At 39.8% G+C, this 23907-nt stretch overlaps 1 protein-coding gene across 7 annotated transcripts in view; it reads left to right on the top strand.

Moving 5' to 3' along the window:
- The window catches only part of LOC111254958 (protein spinster homolog 3-like), a 38163-nt gene extending 19592 nt beyond the window's left edge, over positions 1-18571 (top strand). For 5 of the 7 annotated variants that reach the window (XR_002675290.2, XR_015317289.1, XR_002675292.2 and 2 more), the window contains 7 exons: positions 2279-2478; positions 4021-4376; positions 4815-4943; positions 5261-5621; positions 6591-6759; positions 17378-17715; positions 17862-18571. Coding sequence is in view for 2 of the 7 variants with exons in the window: in XM_086975107.1 (XP_086831233.1) it covers positions 2279-2478; positions 4021-4376; positions 4815-4943; positions 5261-5621; positions 6591-6759; positions 14906-15063 (1373 nt within the window). In the remaining 5 variants the exon portion in view is untranslated. Of the gene's footprint in view, positions 1-2278; positions 2479-4020; positions 4377-4814; positions 4944-5260; positions 5622-6590; positions 6760-10060; positions 12176-14905; positions 15070-17377; positions 17716-17861 lie in introns of those variants that run through there. The other 2 variants (XM_086975107.1, XM_086975108.1) reach the window with 2 other exon arrangements.
- The last annotated feature ends 5336 nt before the right edge of the window (positions 18572-23907 follow it).

Consider the following 23907-nt stretch of genomic DNA (forward strand, 5'->3'; position numbering starts at 1 on the left):
ACGGTACCTAAATTTTCACTCTGTTTCCAAGAGCCGGAGGTGTGCGACTTCAAATAAGCGGTTTTCATAGGAATTAACGTGGGCTCGAGGCACGGATGGCTTTAATCAGCGACCAGCGTTGCGCGCCAGTGGCCAAGTATGTAGCTGAGGCTATATAAATAAATGTATGAACGGACGAAAGATCGCTGTATACCAATGCTTTTGTCTTAAAGAGATGTTCAGTGGCCACGTCATTAAAAATTTGATGGCGTGGATACGCCTATTCTCGAGGCTACGTTAAAAATATCTTTCGGTAAAGACATTATCTCGTTGACTGATTGATTCATTCGATATTATGTGCTCTCATAGAGACGTACAAAACGATAACGCATAAGTAAAATGACGTTTGCTTGGACATATTTGCAAACAGTCATAATAACGAATCGCGCTCTGCTGTCATTCGTAGTCGGGCCAGCGGCGACCGCTACACGGCAAGGTCCGAGTAATAATACGAAAAAGTTTTATGAAATTAACTATGTATATATATACGAAATTTTATTTGAAACTCCTTTACTTCTCGCCACTTAATAAATTTCTTTCAAATCTTACTTACCAAAATAAGCACTTTTAATTATAACATGTCATACACATTATACACAATCTTCATCTACTTTTTTCAAATTATGATGCACATACGCAGATTCCATCGATTTATATAGACGTTCGCAGAAAATTATTTTTATCTAGCATTCATAATTCAGTTCAGGCCTGAGCAGAACCATATCATCATGTATTACTTAAAGCAGTAAACAACGTTAGGCACAGTGTTATCTATCGACGCCTATTCTCATTTAATGTCAGAAAAAAAACTGCTACGATAGACGGTTGAGTGGTACAAACGTGTAATTGCCTCTCTACAGCTTTATAAAGATTTTTTTTCTGCAGCTCTTGCTTATTTTCGTGTTTAGTCCTAGGTAGCTCTGCTCTTCTTGGCCCTCAGATACCTTCGTTTAACTATTTGCTACCATAAAGCCGTCCCAAATGCCACATTGGTTTACAGCTGGTCAGTGGGTCAGCTAGGCGACAAGAGAATGGTGACAACGCTGAGAAGTGGAAAAAAGCCCGCTACCGATGGGGATCGGTACCCACCAAAAGAAGACAGATCTTTCCGCTGTTTAGCCGGCTGTCGGCGTGTATTATTTGTCGTCGGCGTGTATCGCCATGCGGCCTTGTCAATGGTCGAAAAGGCGGTGTGTCACGTGACAAAACTATGTGCAGACAGCCCCTCTAGCAAACGGAGGCTTCCATCTGTCCATAACACTGCAGTGGGCAGGTACAACCAAGCACGTTAACTTATGAAAATCGTTGAGAAATGTATAGCGACAATAGTCGACACGATGGTATCGGTTCCGCATGTCATTGTTTGAAAAAATTTACTATGTTTTTATATATGGTATGGATTGATTGAGTGCGGTATTAAGACTAATGATGTAATCGTGGGACACAAGGTTAGCAGCTTCTTAGCCTGTTATATTGGTTAAGCATGGGTTATAAGTGTAAATATTTTATTCCTCTAAATGAAGGACAGGTAAAATTCTGCGGATTTTTGCGACTTAGTTTGTCTGATGATTTTCGAGTCCATTGAAGTTTTGGACTCAAATCATCAAAATATGGGATACATTACTCCTATGAGATTTATCTAAAGGTTGCCTAAAACTGTTAATACTGATTATCTTCTTCGGTCTTCTGCAATCTGTTAATCGCTTGTTAGCACGACAATCGCGACATACATGGTTAATACACATGGCTAACCATAATTAAGCATCTTAGTACATAATCCTTGGATTTCCATTACCAAAAGAGAAGGTTCGTAGCCATGTCATTGTCACAGACTCCCAATGGCCGTTTGGTCAATGTCTTCCGACTTCCAGAGATAGCCAAAAGGCCAAAGGAAGCTAAGGATGTTCACCTTTTTCATTTAAAATCTAGGTCTAGGGTAATAGTCATTATTATGATTAACTTTAACTACAAGGTTACGGTAAAGTCAGATCGTGATCCGTAATGTTACGACGTTGGAAGTGCAGTAAATAAGCTAAACAAATGGAGAAGACAAATCGTTGTGTATAGTTACATATGTACATCGATCGATTGATCAAGTTAAGAAATATATCTTCTGTGTGTACTATAATGAAATTACTCTCCTTTAAATTTATCAGTAGAATATCAGGTCTTCGCCTTTCAGCCATGTTTCATCGTTTGTGTTGTTTTTCATCCTTTTTTGTGAAACTTCTTTTTTCAGCCGTCTTATCGAAGGTAAAAAACCAGTATGGTCTCGATGACAAGAAAAGTGGATTCTTGCAAACAGCTTTCGTCATATCATACATGATCTTTGCCCCAGTATTTGGTTATTTGGGAGATCGATACTCGAGGAAAGTTTTGATGGCAGGAGGCGTTATCTTCTGGAGTATAACTACACTTCTAGGCTCATTGCCTCCGGAGGTATTCTATAGTAGATTAAATGAATTAGTCTTGCATACTTTACTAGTTATGAGTTTGTTTTGAAGTCATCCCGTATAGTAACCTTAAAGTAACTTTTAAAGAACAATTCTTATAAAAATTGTGCTTTATTATTTTTATAATGACTCTTCAGAGTTGATTAAAAAGAACAACTTGATAATATGTTTATTTATATTTAAAGAAATATATATATGTATCGTATGAACCACCAGCTCGAAATTTAAAATTATTCAAATTTTAAGGGCTAATTACTTTTCAATTTTAAGCCCTACTACATGTCGATTAACGAGGTTTCCTAGAAGCACGTAACGTTCTACTTTCATAATACTTTAAAAGATACACCGCTCGCACACTTTAAAGGTCTGTCACCAAAACATTTTATGTTTTGGTTCAAACAATGTCTATGAAGTCGGCGCTTGATACAGTTCCCGGAGACGAAATTTTAGTAAAACCTATAGAATATGCCGCATTTAGTTGGAACAATACGATAGAAAAAATCTGCTAGCATGGATTATGGAGTGGCCCAGCTGGAATCGATCGGGTAATCAATTAGTATTGCATGAGGTTATAATCTGAGCCTTTGCTGTTCTTTTTCGTGTTTAATGACCTACCACTCTGTGTTCGAGATCCGCTGGGACAGATAGAAACGCCGCTGTAAGCAGGAGATCTTGTTGTCTTTTGACGCGGATTAGGCTAAACTGTTGAACTAAATGGATAAGGCAGAAGCCGCGACATCAGTGTTGTTTTCTACAAACTCCACATTAGGCAAAAAGATTTTTAAGCGCGTGATTTGAAGCGCCGTAGTCTTGCTCAAAAGTGACCAAACTTCGCAGACCATATTCACAGACGGAATGTAGCGTTGTGATCGTCAGGAGTGTAGTAATATGTACAACTTTAAGACTCTACATGTGCATGGCGTTATTCGAAATAAAAGTGGTCCCAATTGCTTCTTACGGAATTAGACTTGTTTGAGAGCACCTTTCACTAAACCAGGTCGAAAATTTTAAGCGAGTCAGACCTTCGTTTTAGAGGCACGCCATGGGTACATGTACCTTCTATATGATACATCCCTATTTGTGGCGACGTGGATTTAAATTTCATATTATCCCTGTCCACTTGGAGCTCATTAGCAAGGGAAAGAAAGATAGCGAAGGTCGATCCTGACTTTTGGCCTGGAAAGGGCTGCACAGAACGATCCACCATGCAGTTGCACGTTTTCTAGTACATAGGTTTCATCACATATCACGTGCGACGGTAAGTTTCCTTTTGCTTGGGACTACCTGCACCTGCTCAGGATACGGTGCAATATACCCCAGGTGCTATATAACGTCATGTGCTGTAATAGTTATTCGATGGCCAGGTTCTTCGATCGGGCAAAACGATCTTAAAATCGAAAATTTTCGTAGCTTATTAATAGCAATCCCAAACAGGAATAAAAGGAATTAATGCATTAACATATTAAACATTTATTGTTCACCTTTGTGTTTCTTTCTGGCACATTTTTACGCGACTCTTTCTTGACAGAACTTTTTCTTGTTTCTTGCGTTGCGCGGTTTGGTTGGCATCGGCGAGGCCTCGTACTCAACTATTGCTCCAACAATTATTGGCGATATGTTCCCCGAAGATAAGCGAACTATTGCCTTGGGGATTTTCTATTACGCTATTCCAATCGGGTCCGGTCTGGGTTACATGGTAGGCTCGTATATCGCGATATGGTCGGGTAAATGGTACTGGGCTTTAAGGATAACGCCGATTCTCGGAACAACAGCGACGCTGCTGATCTTATTCGTTCTACGCGAGCCGCCTCGAGGTGAAGCTGATGGGGGAGTGCACATTTCGACCACATCTATTATCGAAGACGTTAAAGACTTGGCCGGCAAGTAAGTATAAAAAAACAAGTGTCGATTTACCCTAAAGTTGAAATATAGCCACATTGGGCTCTCCATAGTTATTGCTGTCTGTTGGGATCGAGTGACAACAGCCACATGAAACACACGTATATATACCATCTATGGGGTCAACCATCCAAAGGGCTATTCTATCAGGGGTTGCCTAAGCATGTATGAATTAGTATAATTTTTAAGTTTCTGCATTATGTAAATTACTAAGGCAGCACAAAGATAGTTCACTTTTATGTGTACGTCGTTATAGTAATTTTTGTCCTGTCCTATAAAATGGTAGCTGTGATAGAGAAAAATAATGTACGATCCAGCTCATCGACAAACAATACAGACGGAAATAATTTAATTTAGTACTCTTATATTGAGATGTAAAATTGATAAAAATTGACCCTAAGAGATTCGTCTGTGTGTTTTTAGCATGTCTTATATCTGGTCAACACTGGGCTTTACTGCTGCCACATTTGCTCTTGGTGCAATGTCTTGGTGGGCTCCGGACTTCATAGAGCGGGCAGAGAGAATCCGAACGGACGACGTCGATCTTGGAAGGTGAGTGCAACGCAAATGTTAAAGCCGGTCGAATCACTGCTATGCTTCTTACAGTATTTTTTTCGTTCCATTGCACTTTGAGCCACCACTCCTAGACTGTATATTGTATTAGCAAAGATTAGCTATTTCGAAAGCTGAAAAATGGCGGAATTCATATTTTGGGCCAAAGAATGAGTTACCATATGTAGCCCACCTATTGCTGTTCGTGTATTAAATATTGTTCTCGTATAGACCTAGCGTATAGCAGCTTGTCATTGCTCAGTGTTCTCATCTTTACTTATGCCTATTACATTAGCATTTATGATCATTATTTTCAGAATTAGTTTTATTTTCGGAACGATCACGTGCGTCGGTGGAGCTACCGGAATTACGTTGGCAGTCTATTTATCGAAGGCGCTTCGTGAACGTTTTAATCGCATCGACCCGGTCATCTGTGCCGCTGGCCTAATATGTGGGGTGCCGTTAATTATGAGCGCTGTATTGTTAGAGAATACGGCACCTCTGGCTACGTGGTTTCTCTTCTTTATTGGCCTAACGTTATTATCGCTGAATTGGTCCGTTGTGCCTGACATGCTTCTATACACAGTGTTGCCAACTCGGAGAGGTACCGCGTCAGCAATACAGATCCTCATCTCACATATGTTCGGAGACGCAGCTAGTCCATATATCGTCGGAGCGGTAAGAGGAAAATGCAATGTGCGGATGTTAACGCGCACATACTTTCAGCTAGATGACCACGACTTATCAGTGGGGCGTAGAAAAGATATACAATCGACTAACTGATTTAAAAAAAAGGCTTTAAGTAAGTATTTTTTATGTCGTAGAAAACGTATAGAAGACATATTATTGGTACATAGCAAGCCTATTGTTGTCGAATATGGCCCGTATGAAGCTAAAGGAACCCGCGTATACGCTGATAAGCATACTTATATTCCAATACCGTCAGTTGCATCGTAGATCCTACAATTAGGTGTCCAGGGATGATGCTACTGTGTAGTGATTGGTAAATCGTTTTAATAAAAAGCTTTTAAGAGCTATAGCTCTAGGCGCTTACTCACAAAGCAGTCACTGAGGACTGTTTCTCTTCTTAGGATGGTTATTCGATCATAAAACATTTCAGTTTTATCAATGTGTCTCTTACAAAGATACGGTTATGCATGGGCGTGTTTTTTTTTTTAACAAAGAACAGCTTTTTGGTCATTCACGTGATAGTTTATCATCAACGGTAGTGCGGTTTCTCGTTTTTAGCTGCAAAGAGTTGTAAACGACAAGAAAAGGGGACCCCGTTCAATTGCTCTCAGCACGACTTTCACGTGGGTCTGTCCCACTTTTCCAAATATACATTTATCCTGTTGGACTACGTTCGCATAACACCTGACATTTCTGTGGGTGTACTTCCTATACAAACGAGAAACATTATTACATGTAGACTTCTTATATGTTACGCTTCCCCTATTCGATTCTTTCCAGTAGACAACAACTGTACAAGAATTAAACTTGTATTAAGCAAAATTAGATCTATTGATTTTCTTATATCTGCAATAGTAATCATTACCATACTTTGCCAACTTAATCATATATATCGTTGGTATAATGGTATTTGTTGATCTGCTTTGTCGGGTATGTTGGTGATCATTTAACTTACAGATATCAGACGCAAGGAGTACAGATATGACGAATCATGAGGAATACTTTATCGCTTTACGAAACGCCATGCTGCTACCTTGTGTGATCCTCGCCGTTGGTGGCTGCGTGTTCATTTTCAACATCTTTACGATTCTCCGCGATAAAAAACGCTGTCAGAGGCAGTTGCAAGGTAACGTAGTTCCTAACTGAGAACGCCAAAGACACCAGCACGGCTTTCCCCATCATCCGCACCACGATGCCATATACGCAATATAGAAAATCCGTCAACCGAACAGGCGAAGCTGGATCTAACATTATGACTATGAAAATAAACTCCCCACTAAAATCATCCAGATTTTGGCGTGCCTTTCGCTAATTAATCAAACGATCTCGGAAAATGAACGCTGGCTAAACATTTTCGATAGATTGGAAAACAGCTCAGATTTGCTTGTGGCACCATCGTGTTCATGGTACTATTTTAACGAAGCTGCTGCATTCAATACTTTGTCTACCTGATCAAAAGGCGTGTTTATAATAGCAGCAAGTTGAGCTGGTCGTAGCGGTCAAAATAATATCACCTGCTCGTGGGACTGGAATGACGCGATCAAACTCAGCGTAAAATCCCTAAAGGTGTTAAAGCCTCTAGTATTTTTGAACAAGGGGTCACTGTCAACAATCGTATCTGTGGGTAGGTGTCAAGGTGTCAAGCGGTTAACATATATACGTTCGGTGTTTTTTCTAGAATGTCCTCCTCTGAATCGTATTTTTGTACACTAGATAAATTAAACACTGTTATCTATAGTAACTGCCGGTTGCTTTTTACGCCTACTTATATAACTCGTTTACTAATTAAATCTATGTGTGCTTACCATAGGCTGCCTATGTGAATATAATAGTATGCCGAGCTGCTAACACAGCGCTAGCCATTAGATAACCAGAGTGTCAGACTCTCGTACTAACAACATATGGAACTTCTGCAGGAACGCCTAGTTGTAGTAAATCGTCGCAAAATAATAACGTTTAATATAATAGTGGTTTGAAATAACGATAACAATGGAGCTTTTTTTTCAAAACCACGATAATATTTTATTCCCTGTCATATAGAATTCTGGCCTGAGCCGACAGCAAAAAACAGGTCAACAAAAAACATGGCCACTATACATGCGCTGGGTAGTCGCTTTAGAGTTTGAGACGGACATTCTGAGTACGTTTCCAGCATTTGTTCTCAGCAGTGATTCCATTGATGAAACGATTGGAGCTCTACCATCCATATATAGGTGACGGTCGCACTTGTGCGTGTCAATACTAATAAGTGTTTGAAAAAAGATACATCAAACTAAGTACTTTTCCCAACGGCAGAATTCACGATCGTTTCGGTTGTTTCACATCTATCCTAAAATTGTGTTGCCCAAAGCACTGCATTACTCCTGCTACCGCGCCTGTGATTTCATTATCACACAAAATTTTAGGGGGCTTCAACCGTAAGCTATATACACCCCTTTAAAGGAACAAGGCAGACACATTTGCATACGCGTAAACTGGAGGAACACCATTTCAACAGGCTAAGCTGTGTACATATAGATTGCTACATTTGCTGTTAAACCCAATACAGATATATTTGATAGATGTGAGTGTCCAAGGCGACAGAACCTTGCAGATGTATCGGCAGCTGTGAATTTATGAATGGTTTTCTGTTGGCGAACAGTCCTATTTAGTTTATGAAAAAAAAAAAAAAACAGAAAGAACGAGGCCGATTTCCCAGTACGTTTAAGTCCAGCTAGTTGTCAAGCGAGTTATGGGTGTCGTATGATAAATCCTCATTTCATTTTTGTCCTGACAGATTTTATGATATCACTCTATGATTTAAACATTTGTGGTTAACTGCGCAAAACCTTTTTAAAGCTATCTGTGAGTTTTGTTTCTGTTTGAGGTCTTTTCGAAATAGAAGAATATTTCCGCAGTAGGTAAACTAACCAATCGCTATGAGTATGTAATTAGAAGGTTATGAGAATGAAACATACTATTTCCTACAGAGTTACGTTTCAATTTGGGGTAATGCGAATCTTGTACACATCGAACCTAATCATAATCTATACGAATTATAAAAAAATTTAAAAAGAACTGGTTTATATTTACCCTGCAAGGGATTGCCGCGTATCGGATTTTAGGAACTAAATTCCGACGTTTGCCTGGAGAGCAGTACTGGACAAGTAAACACATAACAAAATTGAATCACATAGTTATTATCTGTATCGTAGGGGAGTCATCTGTTGTCTACTATACGATAGTTCTGTTATTTTTACCAAGCTAACACTTTACTCTGTAAGGTGTCCGAAGCATTCCGCTTATAGATATTGTAGTGGGATCGATGTGTCAATGGGTATTATTGCGGGGACGAGACAAAACCCATCATACGTGTGCATATTGCTGGAGTCGATTCAGTGTTGCCGTTAGCGTTGCAAGTGCAATTTTTTTTGCGAGCCCAATGTAAAACGAAAAAACAGTATAACTATGTGTCTTCACCTTCGTTTGACACGGTGAGCACTAATTTGACATGTTTCTAGAAAACTGAATTGATCAACAAACAGACTAATTTTCACTTCATTTTATTGTGTTCCATCCATTGTATTTTTTTTGCCGACTTATATATTTTTAAATGTTCTATTAACAATTCAAAAAGGAACATAATTCAATGACACTTGTTGCATATGTAGGTTTGCATGTAGCATGGGAGTATTTATTATGCGTGCGAGCAGTTGCGTCTTTTGTGTCGTCGTCATAGTTAATTTTATTGTTTATTTACATGTGGGTTGGCATGGTGTTGTTGCACGGTCGCCTCTTTATACGTTTGTTCGAAAGAGAGCTATAGTGGCCCAGCTGATTTCCGAGAAGATGTTCAACAGTGTCGCATGCAGTGGGTAGCGATCATAATGCAATATATATAGTTTTTGATGACAAAAGGATGAGACAGCAGATTGCCCTTCACTGTAGGACTGAGTTGATACGTTTAATGGTTGGATGGTAAAGTCTAAAAGTACTATTAGTTGCGGTACCTTATCATTTGCGTTTGTTTTCCGTGTTTTAGCTGTCTCGGTTTGACCTAGCTTTTCCGCTCCAGTCGTATACTTGGCTACTTCTATGGCTTATGATTGTGTGCGTGTTACCTGCTTTTCTTAAACGGTGGAACAGATGTGGGGTTATTTTGATTAATTGTATTTAGATTTTGCGTGTCATGTATTTGCTTGTTGTCTGCGTCATCAGTGAGTCACGCCCCGTTAGTGAGCGACGACTCTGTTTCTCAGAATAATTGGCTTCTGCTAACCTACGACTTGAATCTAAATTAGAGATTTAATTGCCGCCGCCCTCGCCTGCGCCTTCCTTCTTACTGACACGACTTAGTAGTGTGCTAAGTCCCTATTAATTCACGGCACCCTATCTCGAGAACGTCTTTTACGTGAAGTTGGTGCTTGGTTGTTCCTTGGTTGTTCTAGGCTACGTCCCGCCCGGCGAGGGTGTCGATACGAGCGGAAGTGACGATTCGGAAAATTCAACGCCGGCGCTGGGCCATCGCGGAGGTGGCCAGTCGCAATATGGAAGCCTTATAGACAATCAGCATTAACATCAGCAGACAGCCTTCTAAGGCTGCTACGACGCAAACACTGCATCGGCAATCAGACATTTCTTATGAAAATACTCCTTTTGGTGTAGCGAGCAGCTTCTACTCGTCGACGACGAGCTCTGCCGGTTGAACAATTTCAGAGCTCCCTTTGGTGAGAGTGGATTCCGTTAGCACCTTAAGCAGACCTAGCTACGGACGGTTGGAAAGGCTAGAATAACACGCCAACGGAAACGAGGGGCCCAGCTGAGTCTATGCCGGTTAACAGAATCATAATAAACCAATGTAAAGCTGTTCGTAGGGATGGAGCTCTGCGGCTGATCACCGTCCTATAAACATCTAATTATACAAACGGGGTTACTGCCCGTTAAGTTTACTAACTAATACCAATCAAATAATCGAACGTTAATGGTGCTAGCAGCCCTCCCAAAGGTTCGAGTGACCCCCCTTCCCCCTCCCCGCGAGAAATAACAAATGTCTTGTGTACACTCTTCATACGACGAAAAGCCCGACTTGCAGATCGGACAGAACCTCATCAGTCCGTTTTCGATATACGGCAATAAGTGACCGCTAGCTTGAAATAGTCACATCTATAGGAAAAAGTCCTCTTGAAATTGAATACGGCAAGCAAAAGAGTAACGGCTAACAACACATTGTTATCGACTAAAGGTCAAGAAAAGCTTATTCGAAAAGCGTCGGAAGACAAACGATTCGTGTAAACTAACAGCTCCTATAAAATGACATAAATGACGCGAATGAGTAGACTTTTGCTGATGATGATACAAATTGAACCAAAACCAAATATTGTACCAGTCTTAAACACGATGCTGCATTGGGCTTCGGTATAATGTGCGGGAGCTATAGCGCTGAAATGTGTAAACTTATCAATCATATATATATATATATATATATATATATATTTGGTCTTGTTTTATACCGAACAAAAAACAGATCCGTATTTTCCCTTACTTGACTTAGCGAAAAGTAAATTGCGGTGGAGATTTATGTGCCTTAACACAGAGTCTTTTATAGATAGATTCTTTGCACCATTAAATTGACTAAAGGCTCAATGCAACGCGGTACGGGTATTTGACTGTCACTCGAGCTTGATTTAGCTTTTACGTGAATGATTGTCTATTAGTAACGGCGTCGATTTTATAGAAGAGGCGAACGGAACCCCTTTCTACTTCTAGATGTCTATCTTCGAATATTAATTGAAAAATATAGTTAGTAAAGTAAATGTGATTAGATGCTATCTGGGATAGTTGAGCACTGAGTTTATGCCAGGCAGGCTTAAATGATTAATGGGCGGAAAGTCAATCTTTCAACGTAATCGGATTGAAGCGTAGGCAAGAACCGTTTCCTTTAGGCATAACCCGAATGAAAACTGGATAATCTGGCAATTACTATTTCTATTAACTACTATTATTGTTTTTGCTGTCGCCAACGGATAGAGCTTCTGTCCAAGAAGACAAAGGTATTCTGCAGACGAATTTCGGCATTCTGCTGTGGTGGCTTGCATCCTTCTCATGCGATGCTATTGACAACAGTACTGTTTAATGATATTATTAACGTACCATTGTACATATGACGGTGATATCTTGTACATATTTATAAATAATACGAATCATAACATAACATAAAAGCGGTTATGTAAGACCATGAACGTAGAACTGACAAGTGTATAGACATGTGCCTATAGGCAAAATAGCTGGAATATTTTGTCCGGGTTCCCCTGTGGCCTATGTGTTGCACAACGTAACGAAAATAATTTCGAATGATCGAAAATATTTTTTTTGAAAACGAAGAAGAGAGAACCAAGGGGATAGTCCGACGAGGAGCCATAGTAAAAATGACCCTCGAGTAATTGTGAAAGTTAGAATGTTGAAAAATTGCAAATATAATCATTCGAGCGTGATGCTATTGATAGTGAATGTGACGAATGAGATAAAAGCGGAAAGCAATAAAAAACGAATTGTCCCAAGTTGAACATCTTGGATAAATTAAATGGATAATGATGATAAGTTAGTGTGATATTTTTGATAGATACAAAGAGATAGTACCAATGAATGCCTTCAACGTTTCGCATGGTTCGCATGTATCTGTAGATATATTTCTATAAAGATATGTATACATTGCCTATATTGATGTAAAATGTTATGTATGTAATGTATGTTTCTCTTTATCTATGTATCTTTATCCTTTACCCTCTATATGACTCGTTATCGATGCTCAATGAATGTAGATAAAACCCTGCCCATAAAACCATCGACCCAACTATTGGACTTTTATTTTGCTTAATATTACCGTTATACCACTTCAGAATCTATCGAATACCCATTCTTGGTCAACCTGTGACAACTGATCGCTAGCTCTGATTTAGGGCAAGTACCTGCTGAATAGAGCGCTTCAGCCAATTCTACATGCACCCTGGGACAGACAGACAGGCTTCCTGCAGACTGCACTCAAACCTAACAAAAGGCTGTTTTGTCGAAAGTGCTAATAGGCGAAAAGTTACGATGAAAAAATTCTTAAAAAATAATTTATTATTCGAAACTTATAGATTCTACTGTTGTACCTTAGAACAGCGAAGTAATACTTCAAGAAATAGGCATTTGCTTTAAACTATAACCAAAGGTTCTTGTTCAAACAAAGTGTATAGCTTGACCAGCAAGCTCGATCTTTAAGACCAGGTTGTGATCTTTGTTGTAAAATCAACTATCTGGATGTTTTCGCTGAATGAAAAGCCCGTTCTTTCTAAAAGAAAACAGCCAATGGACAAGCTATGGCAAGATTATTATACCACGCAAATAGAATATAAACAACAACCGACTGATGAACATTTTATTTTATCACTTTAAGTTACCTGTAAAGCCGAGATTATTCCTAACTCCTTTCCAGTTTATGGGTACTAGCTTATGGCAGTACACGAACCTCTTTAAAGCGATCCTATGATGCCCGACCTATTTACGCTAGGTTGTGCCGACTATCGAACTAGGTCAGAGGTGGCATTTGGGCATGTCTAACTTTGCCCTCTTTAATTGATGCATTGTTTCAATGTTTATTCGAACTTGTTGACACCGTTGTCGCGTTAGGCCCTCGGGCCCATTCAAGCGTCTAATTCAGGTGCTGTCCTAGTTGAAGTAGCTGTTTAAACTGCTATCGTCTGTCATTGCTTCTGCTCTAGAGGATCTGGCCTATTTCCGACGTCAGTATTGTCCTCGTTTGAGAACACGATCAGCCGACGTTATTTCGGTACCCATGTGCTTTGTGTATCTCAGCATTCTTGTATTAGTGCTTGGGTAAACATGGCGTTTGAACTCCTGTGGATACTTAATCAATGGAACTCTAAATACGACAGAACGGTTGTATTTAAAGTTTCATTGGCCGCTCCGATGAAACGTTGTCTTTTATAGATTCATACTGAACAAACAAGACCACCCCTTCCGGCGACAATGTGTATACCGGTCATATTGATAGTCTATTGAGAGTTAATGATGTCGTTCTTGGCCTCTAGAAGGGCCATATTTGTACACTACCAATTTTATTGCCAAGTAGAATTTTACCTGCAAGGACGATGCTGGATAGAGCGGGAAAATTCAACGAGCGGCTCGGAAATTATCGTGGGTCAGTGTTAGTTACATGGATACCTAAATTTATCGCTAAATAGAAATGCGTACAACGTTGTGATACGTTAGATTTTTGAAGGCTTTAGAACTGGTTTAAGAAGCGAGTACGTTACACGCTTCTTTAGTTGTTGTTCCGTGTTTATATTAAATTTGAGTACACCTACAATCGGTTGTTTGCGCCTGTGCTATAGGGAAAGCGGCCACTCTGCTGACCGGAATCAAGCCGTCTCTCCACCGCTTTTACTATAACTTTTTTAGTTTTTCGCTGGCCTCAGACTCAAAAAGTTCGACTACACTTAGTTACACTGTCTGAAAAGTTTACTTATTCGTTAAGAAGTGAAAAAATCTGTTGCCAATTCAGACAGGTTCAATTGTTAATATATACAAGTATAATAATAGTAGTAGCGCATGCGCAATTTGTGTATTCAGTAAGAAGCTTCTAATTTGGAAAATTTCAAAATCTCCTAAATGATACAGTAATCATCTGCGTTGTCACAGAGCTTTATGTACGTGTACCTCCAGCTTTGTATGGCTGATTTTCAGAGTCAGCGTAATTGAATAAATTAAACGATTGCTCTATATAATTTAACTCGCGAAACTTAAAAGTCCGAGATGCTAATGATCAGATAGGTCCTTGGGATAGCGACGTAGATACTACGTAGGTAGATACTGTAGTAAGTTTTCGTGACACCATACATAAAACAGATGAGGTATTGAAAAACCATACATAGACTTCGCTCTCATCATTGATACTTGGTTCGTTCCTCCATGAACACGTATGCCGGGAGGAAGTGAAAAAGAGGTTTTAAGGTAGTAATTTCATGACGTAATTTTTATAGTGCACTCAGTTATTCAAACATTCTTCATGGTTGTAATAACATTATTCATTCGTCATTTTCTCTCCATACTGTGTACAATAACAATACACGTATTGTTGTTGTTTTTGTTGCTGCTGCTGCTGTTGTTGTTGTTGTTGTTGTTTGCGATATTGTTTTTATTGCTGCTATTTGTAATCATCTAAAACCCATTTGGACGGTTTGTCGTTGCTGATTTTGCTGTTACCGTACCCGCGCTTCGTCTCATGTCGATAGCGGGTAGGACGTCACCTTTCACCTCGCCATGTCCATCGGCTTCATCATCGAACTCGGATCCGGATCGTTCGTCAGTTCCCTCGCTTAATGGCCAACCAGCGGTCGGAGATCTCTGGCAAGACACGAGTACTCTAATGGCGAATCATCCGACAGCATAGGATAGGGTAGTTGGATAGAACAAACTATTTTTGACGTTACCTCCGGATCCCGTTAATGTGACGCACTCTGGCCGATTTCTTGTGAAAATACTCTAGTAAAATGGGCGTGCCTTCTTAACAACAAAGCGTCGAATTTACCTGAATTGAATCCGAAGAGCTGTCACTGTCTAAGGCGCTTGCCAACGCAGAAGAGACTTGTAGCATATCGAGAATGGCGATGCAACATAATGTTATACGACTCAGTGTAAAGTTTCTCCTTTTCAACATATTGAATGCGGTAAACAAATAAGATGGCGATACAAACCATTATTCTCGAGGTAATATGGTGTTCTAACGAACACATGTTTCTGATAAAGGACTTTTTTAACTGCTTATGCAATTTAGCGAGGTTGTTCTCACGATCTTACGAGGTAAATACTTGTTAAGGTTGGGACGACGCAGCGTCTACGCAAGAGAAGCTTTGTCTATTTTGTGAATTCGGTTCAGGCCAAACTCAATCGAGGCGCTTAACAGGGCAGTGGGCGGCTCGATAAATATCGATTGATAATAACACGTTTAACTCTCCGGCCCTTCGATTTTCGAATATATGACGCATCCTTCGCACACAGTTGGTATGGTTTACGTTAGCATTTGAAAATTACATTTAACGCAACTTGGTTACCTCAATCTATGTGGTAATGTTTACTAGCAAATATGCGTCACGCAGAGTGAGCACCTTCAATTTTTAGATAGTTAACCGAAAAATCGGGCATTGCCTCTGTGTTAACCATATCAACGTCTTCAACACTTCTAGAAGCTTGTCCTACTGTCGGCACCTCATTTCAGCGTGAAGCTATTCGTCATCGCCGGTGATTTCCAGTCACCGGTCTATCTTGGTAGTTTTCAATGAGTACGTTTACTCCGTGTAAGCGTTTCCAATCCATGTTCCTTTAAATTACCTTTTTTTGCCCCACATAATCAGAACTTCTTCACCTACCGGTGTTAGTGTGTGTTCGTGAACAACTGCTGTTGTATTTGAGTACTTAGCAAGAACTTACGAGATCATTTTCGTGTAATAACCTTAGCTATGGGCGCGTATTTACTTCTATTCATGTAAAGTGAGATCAAGGTTTTGGTCAGCACTTTGTACTGGATAAGTACCGAAAAAATCACGCAGGAGAAATAATTAGGAATATATGCTTCCACGACGGCTATCGACGAGTGCTTCCTTGTGCCCATAAAATTTCCATTGAAAGAGTTAACTTCATGAACGAGCACGCATTGGAGGTGTTTCATCTATTATAGGTCTCCATGAGAATATAAAAATAATTTCATGCGAAGTGAGCTGCAGAGGCAAATGATTGTCAGGTAAACATTGAAATCAACGTTAAAGTTACTAGCCTACACCTGCTAGAGTGCTTAAGCTCTTAAAAGCTGTCTGCGATGTATCTTCAATCTACTTGCACGAAAAGAGTTATCTAGGCCTTCTAGCTAGAATATAGTCTGTGCACGTCAAATTGGAAAACCCATAGCTCTACTCAAGGTCTAGCCACATATTCATGTCCACCGATCCCAACTTGTTTGCCAGTGACCAGTATGTATTCTATGGAAAGCCCGTTCTATACTCTAACAGGAGATTATTAACATTCAATCTCGGGTCCCATCTTTGAAATAAGTGCACAATTCTTCAACATTTGGGAAAAGTGAAACTTTTTATAAGATTATATGAAAATTGTACGGCTGTAAAGAGGCTGTAAACAGCTGTAACAGATTGAAACTGATTGGGGCATTCAAATCAAATCAAAATGTTAGAAATGATATATCGCAGCCGTGCCCGTATTTCTATCAACTCATTCTACCATTTTTTTCCAGAATCTATTTTGAATTGTTTTCTTATTTTGTTTTAACACTTTTCTGTCAATTTCGATTCCTAGACTATATTCTCCGTTTATATTTACTGTATGCTCTTATTTTTTGGCAAATTACAAAATTGTGGCATTTCAAGCAACAATATCTAAACAACAAGATCCGAATTGGCCCACACGAATTGGATTTTGTATTTATAATTGATTAGCAAGATTTTTTTAGTACAAGCAAAGAGCTTTAACAGGTCGGAAATGAATTAGTCGGCATAAACCAAGGCAGGTATATATATAATCGATGAATCCCGCTTTTTGCAGTTCCTCATCATCCAGAGTCGGACCTCTCTACTCCAACTAACTCCGTTGTAGTCGTCCTTATTCCAGGCATATATTCTCCTATAGCAGCTCTCGATTCGGCCTGAAATTTCGTCTATTTTTCTAATCCATGTTGATTCGTTGAATTTTTCCCTTAGCGCCACGTGACAACAATAATGCTCGTGATCTACGCGTAGAGTATGACGCAAACGTAGAGTTTGAAGCTTCTCCTCCTAACTACTGCGAATCGACAGAAGCAGAATTTAAAGAAGGTGCCGTGCGCGTGATATCTTATTCAGCTTTAGAAAAAAAGAACGCCTTGGACCACATCTTAACTAATGAAGTCGATATTCCACCATCGAAATCACCAGTTTCTGTAGCAAGATTATAAAATGATAATATTGATGTTGTTAATAGTCGACGACAAAGCTAATCTTCACTGAAGCGGCTAATCAATGGACATGAAGGCAGCTATATCGCATTAGTCAAAAAAAAGGTTTGAATTCATTTAACTGACTCTATAATGATGTTCTTATATTAGGTATTTTCAGTGAGGTATCTAATAAGTTGGTTGTTAAAAATTAAGGTCAAAAAAAAGACGAAAGTTGTCTGTCTATTTACGTGTTTTCTTTTATGTTTCAGTATAAATGTACGTTGAACTGTGGGCAAGTGATTTACCACTGTAAGATCGCATAGACGCATGGCAAATGTTGCAAAACCAATTATCACACCACAAGCCATGGAGAGCTGGTTCACCCGAGAATTTTGGTGGAGCTCTTTTATTTTTCTTCTATTCTAACCTGACATGATTTACGCCTCTATGAAATCATCCAGATATCGCTGGTCTATAACTGATACCGAGTGATTCCACATGGGTCTCGTTCCGTGTGCGGAACAGCCAAGAGGAAAGCTTCAGCGCTATCTGTGCTCACCTCATGAGAACAAAGATAGCGCAATAGAAGGTTGATTGTGGCCAAATGTGTACGCCGAAAGCAACCCCACTTGTTGCAGTGACGGGCGTGGATGTGCGTGCGTGCGTGCGTGCCTGTATGTACATTAATTAAATTAATGTTATTAATGTCATTATAATACTTGGTTTTTATTGCTGTATTAGTAATTAACAATGTATTAATAATGATGAAGATAATGAAGTGGCAGCAAGAACGAACTTAAACTAACAGGTGATTTAACTTAAGGGTCAGCCATGCTGGTGGTCGGATGATTATAAAAAATTGATTAAAAGAAGAGAGCGAACCGAAGACATGTTTTAACATGCATAGATGTCGAATATGGTTTCGATGACGGATTTTAATAAATACATGAAGAGATGAATTGCTATAAGTTTTTTTTTATTTGTGTCCGTGTTTTCCGTTAGATAGCTTAGTAAATAGATGGAAGCGATCTATAGTACGAACTTATAAAGAAATATTATGCAAGTCAACAAGAAACTGCTTTCCCGTGCAACGGTGCAAAGTTACGCGATTGCGTATTAATTGCCTATAACAACGTAGCGAAACTATTTCATAGACTTGGTTTCAATTTTTTTTATAATAAAAGTAGATCTATTGTATTCGTTTGGTACGAGACCATAGGTTGATTAAACTTGTTATAAACTCAATGTTACGTACGGTCTGGCGGTTTTTTTAAACGGCGATTCTAAAGTCTTTCTCCGCTTTGTGTGCCTTTTTCCCGATGACAGATTTATTGGCTCTTGCGTTAATATCGTTACAGATACGAAGCATAAGTGCTTTTTGGACTAGAAGATAACAACTCTAGGAATATATGTTATTGTACGAACTGAGAACACAAGCAAAGTCGGACATACACAGCTATTTTATACAATAAGCTAAGAATAATTTCTCCTACTGGAAGTCTACGATTTTAGACCTACGCGTCTAATACAAGCAGGTGTAATTTAGAACTTTGATCAGGAACTACTTACTTGTAGTTACACACGCCTGGTAGGAGCTGTGGATAGTAAACTGGTTGGGTAACTATGACGTAAGTTATGAGAGTGATACGGGATCGAAAATGTGGTCGCCTTTGAACAGTGCGGGTGCGACAGTCTCGACAGTACAGATAAAACGTAAAAACGTTGTTGTTCATGGGTAAGCGCTCTAAGTAATAAACAGCTCACTGCTCATATAAGACTAATTCTTCGACATGCTGAAGTGTTTTTTTTTAATATATACATATACATATGGCGCGAAACGGAAACAAGGGGACGGAGATTATGAATACCTAATAAATTAGATGTGTGTCCAACGAAAGCGTATTGTAAACGGGCGACAGTGACCAGTCTACAGACAAATTAAGATTATTTCCTTATCTAATTCATAATAGACTGATTGACAAAATTTTATCTATCGAATCTTAGACATAAATTATTCTGGACACTGAACCTCCAGGTATCCTCAATATAAGCGCCACTTTTAAACCTTGTTCCCATTGGGAGCAAATTCGTCTATTATGCAGCACTTGAGCAAGTGTATAAACCGCCTCGAATGCTCCGTTAATATGCGGTTTTAGCTGGCAATACTCATGCGCGCACTGTTTCAACGGCTGCGCGTTCTGTGACTGTCCGCTGATGTTGACTTGCATAACTCTGACGCCGCGTTAGCAGCCGGCTGTACCGTGGTCATACAGCCGACGTAACAGACCCTACTATATTTAGTCCAACCGTCGAAAAATGCCAATACTTTCAACACCGTTCTGGGTTAACAGTCCAAAAGAACCGGTGTCACTCAAACCGACGATGAATATTGATAGGATATCGTCTGCTAGATCGACAACGATTGGTGAAGGAAGCTGCCAGCAGGTTAAACTGCAAACAAACCACCTTTAAAAAATCCCGCGTAATATCGCTAAATATGCCGATATCGATCTGGTGGTTGAGATTAGCCACGGCGCTACGATGAGTCACGTTGGTAAATGTTGTATTATTAGTAGTCGCGCTTTCGTTCACGAGAAAATTTACGACGTCTTCCGCCACAAGGCTGCCGGAATTGCGGCAGACTGCACACGTGATAATTTGTATAAATCCTCTAATATGGGTCCACTCGTCGATGAAGAGCGAATGAATAAAGTATTAAAGATATTCGGATACACCAAACAGAAGGGGGCTCATTTGCTCTATGGCGGGAAGCGGGCTCTTAATGCAAGCAAACAATTTGCTGAGTTTACCGTATATGCCAATGTTACGGACGATGTGCTTAATGCTAAAGAGAAGATCCTTGGTTCAATTCAAAAAATACGAGGCGATCAGACAACACGATTGACGGCGGGTGTTAACAGCAAAGACGTCAATATAGTACAGAAACTTGTTAGAGATTCGTACAGGTGTCGTATGGATTAAATATTTAAATGCCTGTCTGTGGCGCCCAAACATCCGACATCAATCGTCGTAAAAAGGGTCGGCTGCGTTATTACGAGCTCAAAACTGTTATGTTAAAATTTCCATGTGCGGAAAACCCTAATTTATTTTGAATGTGTTTAAATTATTTTTTATATAATATTTTCACATATGCGTGAATTTTGTTTATGCAATATGTCACTTTGTAACATTTGCCAGCTATCAAAAGAGATGCCTGCAATGACGTATTGCCAACTTGTTTGAATGTATTGAAAAATGTGTGGGGCTATACTCAATAACTTGTTGATTGATTAAAAAAACAACAGGAGGGACATGGACGACACGTTTTCGCAGTTTGAAATATAACTGGCAATAGTAAGAAATTAATTGGGACCTTATTAGGCCCAATGATGTTAGTAAATAACTCTTAACTTTATTAAATTTCGTCTAAAAAGCCGTTGTTTCAAATAGACGATTTTTACAAACCTAAAATTTTCTTGTCCGAATCAGCCGTCTATGAATGAAATACTCTTTATACCGGAAGCTGCGCCATAATGTAATTTGAGTTTTTCTTTTAGGTCAGAATTTAGCTCTCTTAAATTTTTACATTCTTTTTTTTTGCAACTTTTTACAACTTTTGCAAGGATAGGTAATATTACCAAATCGGGGTACGAATGTTGTGCCTTAATGAATACGCGAAGAGTATGAACAAACCGCTAACGCAGTGTGATGCCATCATGTGCAGTCGTCATGGATCAGCAAGGATCATGTGCAATTTTACCCGAGTGCAACTCCATTCAATCAGATTTAGTCTTGTACTGCCTGCACCGTGTTATACCACAAATCTCTATCAGGTTAAAGAACAAATAATGCGTACAATAATACATACACACTTCTAATGTAGCTCTTAGCCGTTGCCCAAGAAGCCAGATGTTAAGAATTGCCCTTGTGCCTTAAGGCCTAATGCAAAAAATGTATTCCTTTATCAGTCGGCTGGCTACTCAGTTCAGATTTCTTCGATAAGCTTTGTCATGGACCAATTTAAAAATTGATGTGAAAACTGACTATTTAGGACGATCCTTCGGTTGTGTCCTATCCTCGGTTTCATATCTTGGGTTGTGGTATCCACACCCTGTATTATTGAAGTGAATGAAATTAGTTCAAAGTACGCTATCGTGTTCCTGCTACGCAAGCTTCAAACGTGAATGGTTGGCCTGAGAATGAATGGTTAATGTCTGACAGGTATAGTTAAATGATATTGATGTTTAGGAAAACACTTCTGTGTGTATAGTATTTGGCGTGTTCATCGACCCATGGTGCTGCTGTAGTGTTTCAGCTGAATCGAGAGTTCGCTTGCAAAACCGGTTCCACTAAATGAGCATGCTCCTAGAAAAACGAGGCTGATATTCATAGAGATTAAGCACTGGAATCACTGAATGAGTGCAAAACCAAAGCTAGCAAACATAGTTTTCACAATTTGTAAAAAATACCATACGATCACCCCGGTCAATGCTATTATACACGATGTCGTCTGGAGAATCTGCATGCATGCATGCATGCATGCATGCACGTACTCGGGCTTTAAAAATCAAGCAGACTTACATTGCTCTTTGGAATTTCGCGTGTCACCCCAGTTGACGATCATGGTGATTATCATATCTCACAGCGACCTCTCTAGAACCGAATTTACGTTAGCCGGTTGCCCGGTTCCTAGAGTATAACAGCACATAAATTCGGATCTACAGGGTAAATGTGATCAAGATGGTGTGGCTGGGCCAGTTTACCACTCGCACGGCAGAGTAGAGTGAAGACACTGAAGCTGGTAAAGACACCTGGTGAAGAGTTAAGAGAGAAAGCTCTTGTTAATTTACGAAGACGGCCAACATTTTTTTTGTAGCTTTAAACACCGTCTCCTTTTTTAGGACATTCAAAAGAAGACAGGTGTCTCCTATTAATCAGCTCGTGTTGAATCAACATCAGTGAATAACTCTGTAGGTAGCCGTAAGCCGACGAAGCGCACCACAATATGAGCAAATCCAGTGTTATGGCTGAAGTAGAATTAATCTGGCCTAGACTAATAAAGTCCTTGGTGCATAGTTCAACGCGTTAAAAAACCGAAAAGTACCTGAATATTTTTGCCTTCAGCAGATTGTTAGATAAACTTACGCCTTGAAATTGAGTACTGTTAACGGTGGCGATGTTCAATCTGTTCATGATATCAAAAATAAGATAGAATACTCGTATGAATGAGAGCTTCTTGCCAATGATATATGACAGCATCGCCATCTCTTGTCTCCACGTGTGTTAATACTAATAATAAACATGTGTTTCTACGTCAGAAATCTTAGTACTGCCGGCTAACTACCGGCAGCCTGATACCTACGCAGTAGGTGGGTCACATATTCAGTTCTCTGAGTAGGCGTGTGGGCAATCGAACAAAGGTTGCTTATCGTCGTCATATGGCTTCCAAGCTTGGCAAAGCGTAGGCAATTCCAAGGCAGGTATTCATTAAAAGCCATCTCATGGCAATGCGCTGACATATACTGCGTAACAGCGGAGTAGTACTTAGATAGCATCAGCTGCACAGAAGCAATACCAACAAGGACATTTGACAGAAACTTTACAAGCTCTATTACTTGAGCTTCCTTAGAAGTCCTCGAGGTCGAAGCAACACAAGACTATACCTATCAATACAAACGTATAACAAACAGTTACTGAGCAAGATGAAACAGATGCTCTGGAGAGCCGTCCGTGCGCCGGTCCCGCGTGGACAGGATTTTGAGTCGGCAGGAAAACAGCACCAAAGATCAACTGAAGGACAATAAGGACAGCATGACGACCGCATGCGGTCTCAGGGTGAACTCAAATGGCATACTTCGACTAAGCCATGAAGCATTTATAGCAAATGAAGTACATCCCCGCCCCTCATCTTTGAACAATCCCCTGAAAGTAAGATAGCGCCCGGGATAGCAATGTTAATGGACATTTAAGATCAATACCCTGAGATCATATTTGGACTATCGAGCGAGCAAGTCGAGCCGAGCGCTGCCAGTAGCCACAAAGGCACCGCTAGCTGTATTGGCCACAGTGAATGAAGATCAACCAGGCACATCTCTCCAGAATTGGATTTCGTACGCCACGCTGTTACCAAAACGGGTTTGACGAGAGGGACTTGTGGCTGGAGCTAATTGTGAGTTGCGGCATCTCTCAGTGTAGCGGCAATTTCAAATAAACCCAAACTTGAGCTAACGCTTAGTGAAATTTAAGATTCATATGGCGGGCGTATAGTTACGCTAATTAATTTCTAACATAGATATTATATGGACGCAGCGTTGC

This window comes from Varroa destructor, unplaced genomic scaffold (genome assembly GCF_002443255.2).
Source record: "Varroa destructor unplaced genomic scaffold, Vdes_3.0 BEIS01000007.1, whole genome shotgun sequence".
NCBI classification, from domain to species: domain Eukaryota; kingdom Metazoa; phylum Arthropoda; class Arachnida; order Mesostigmata; family Varroidae; genus Varroa; species Varroa destructor.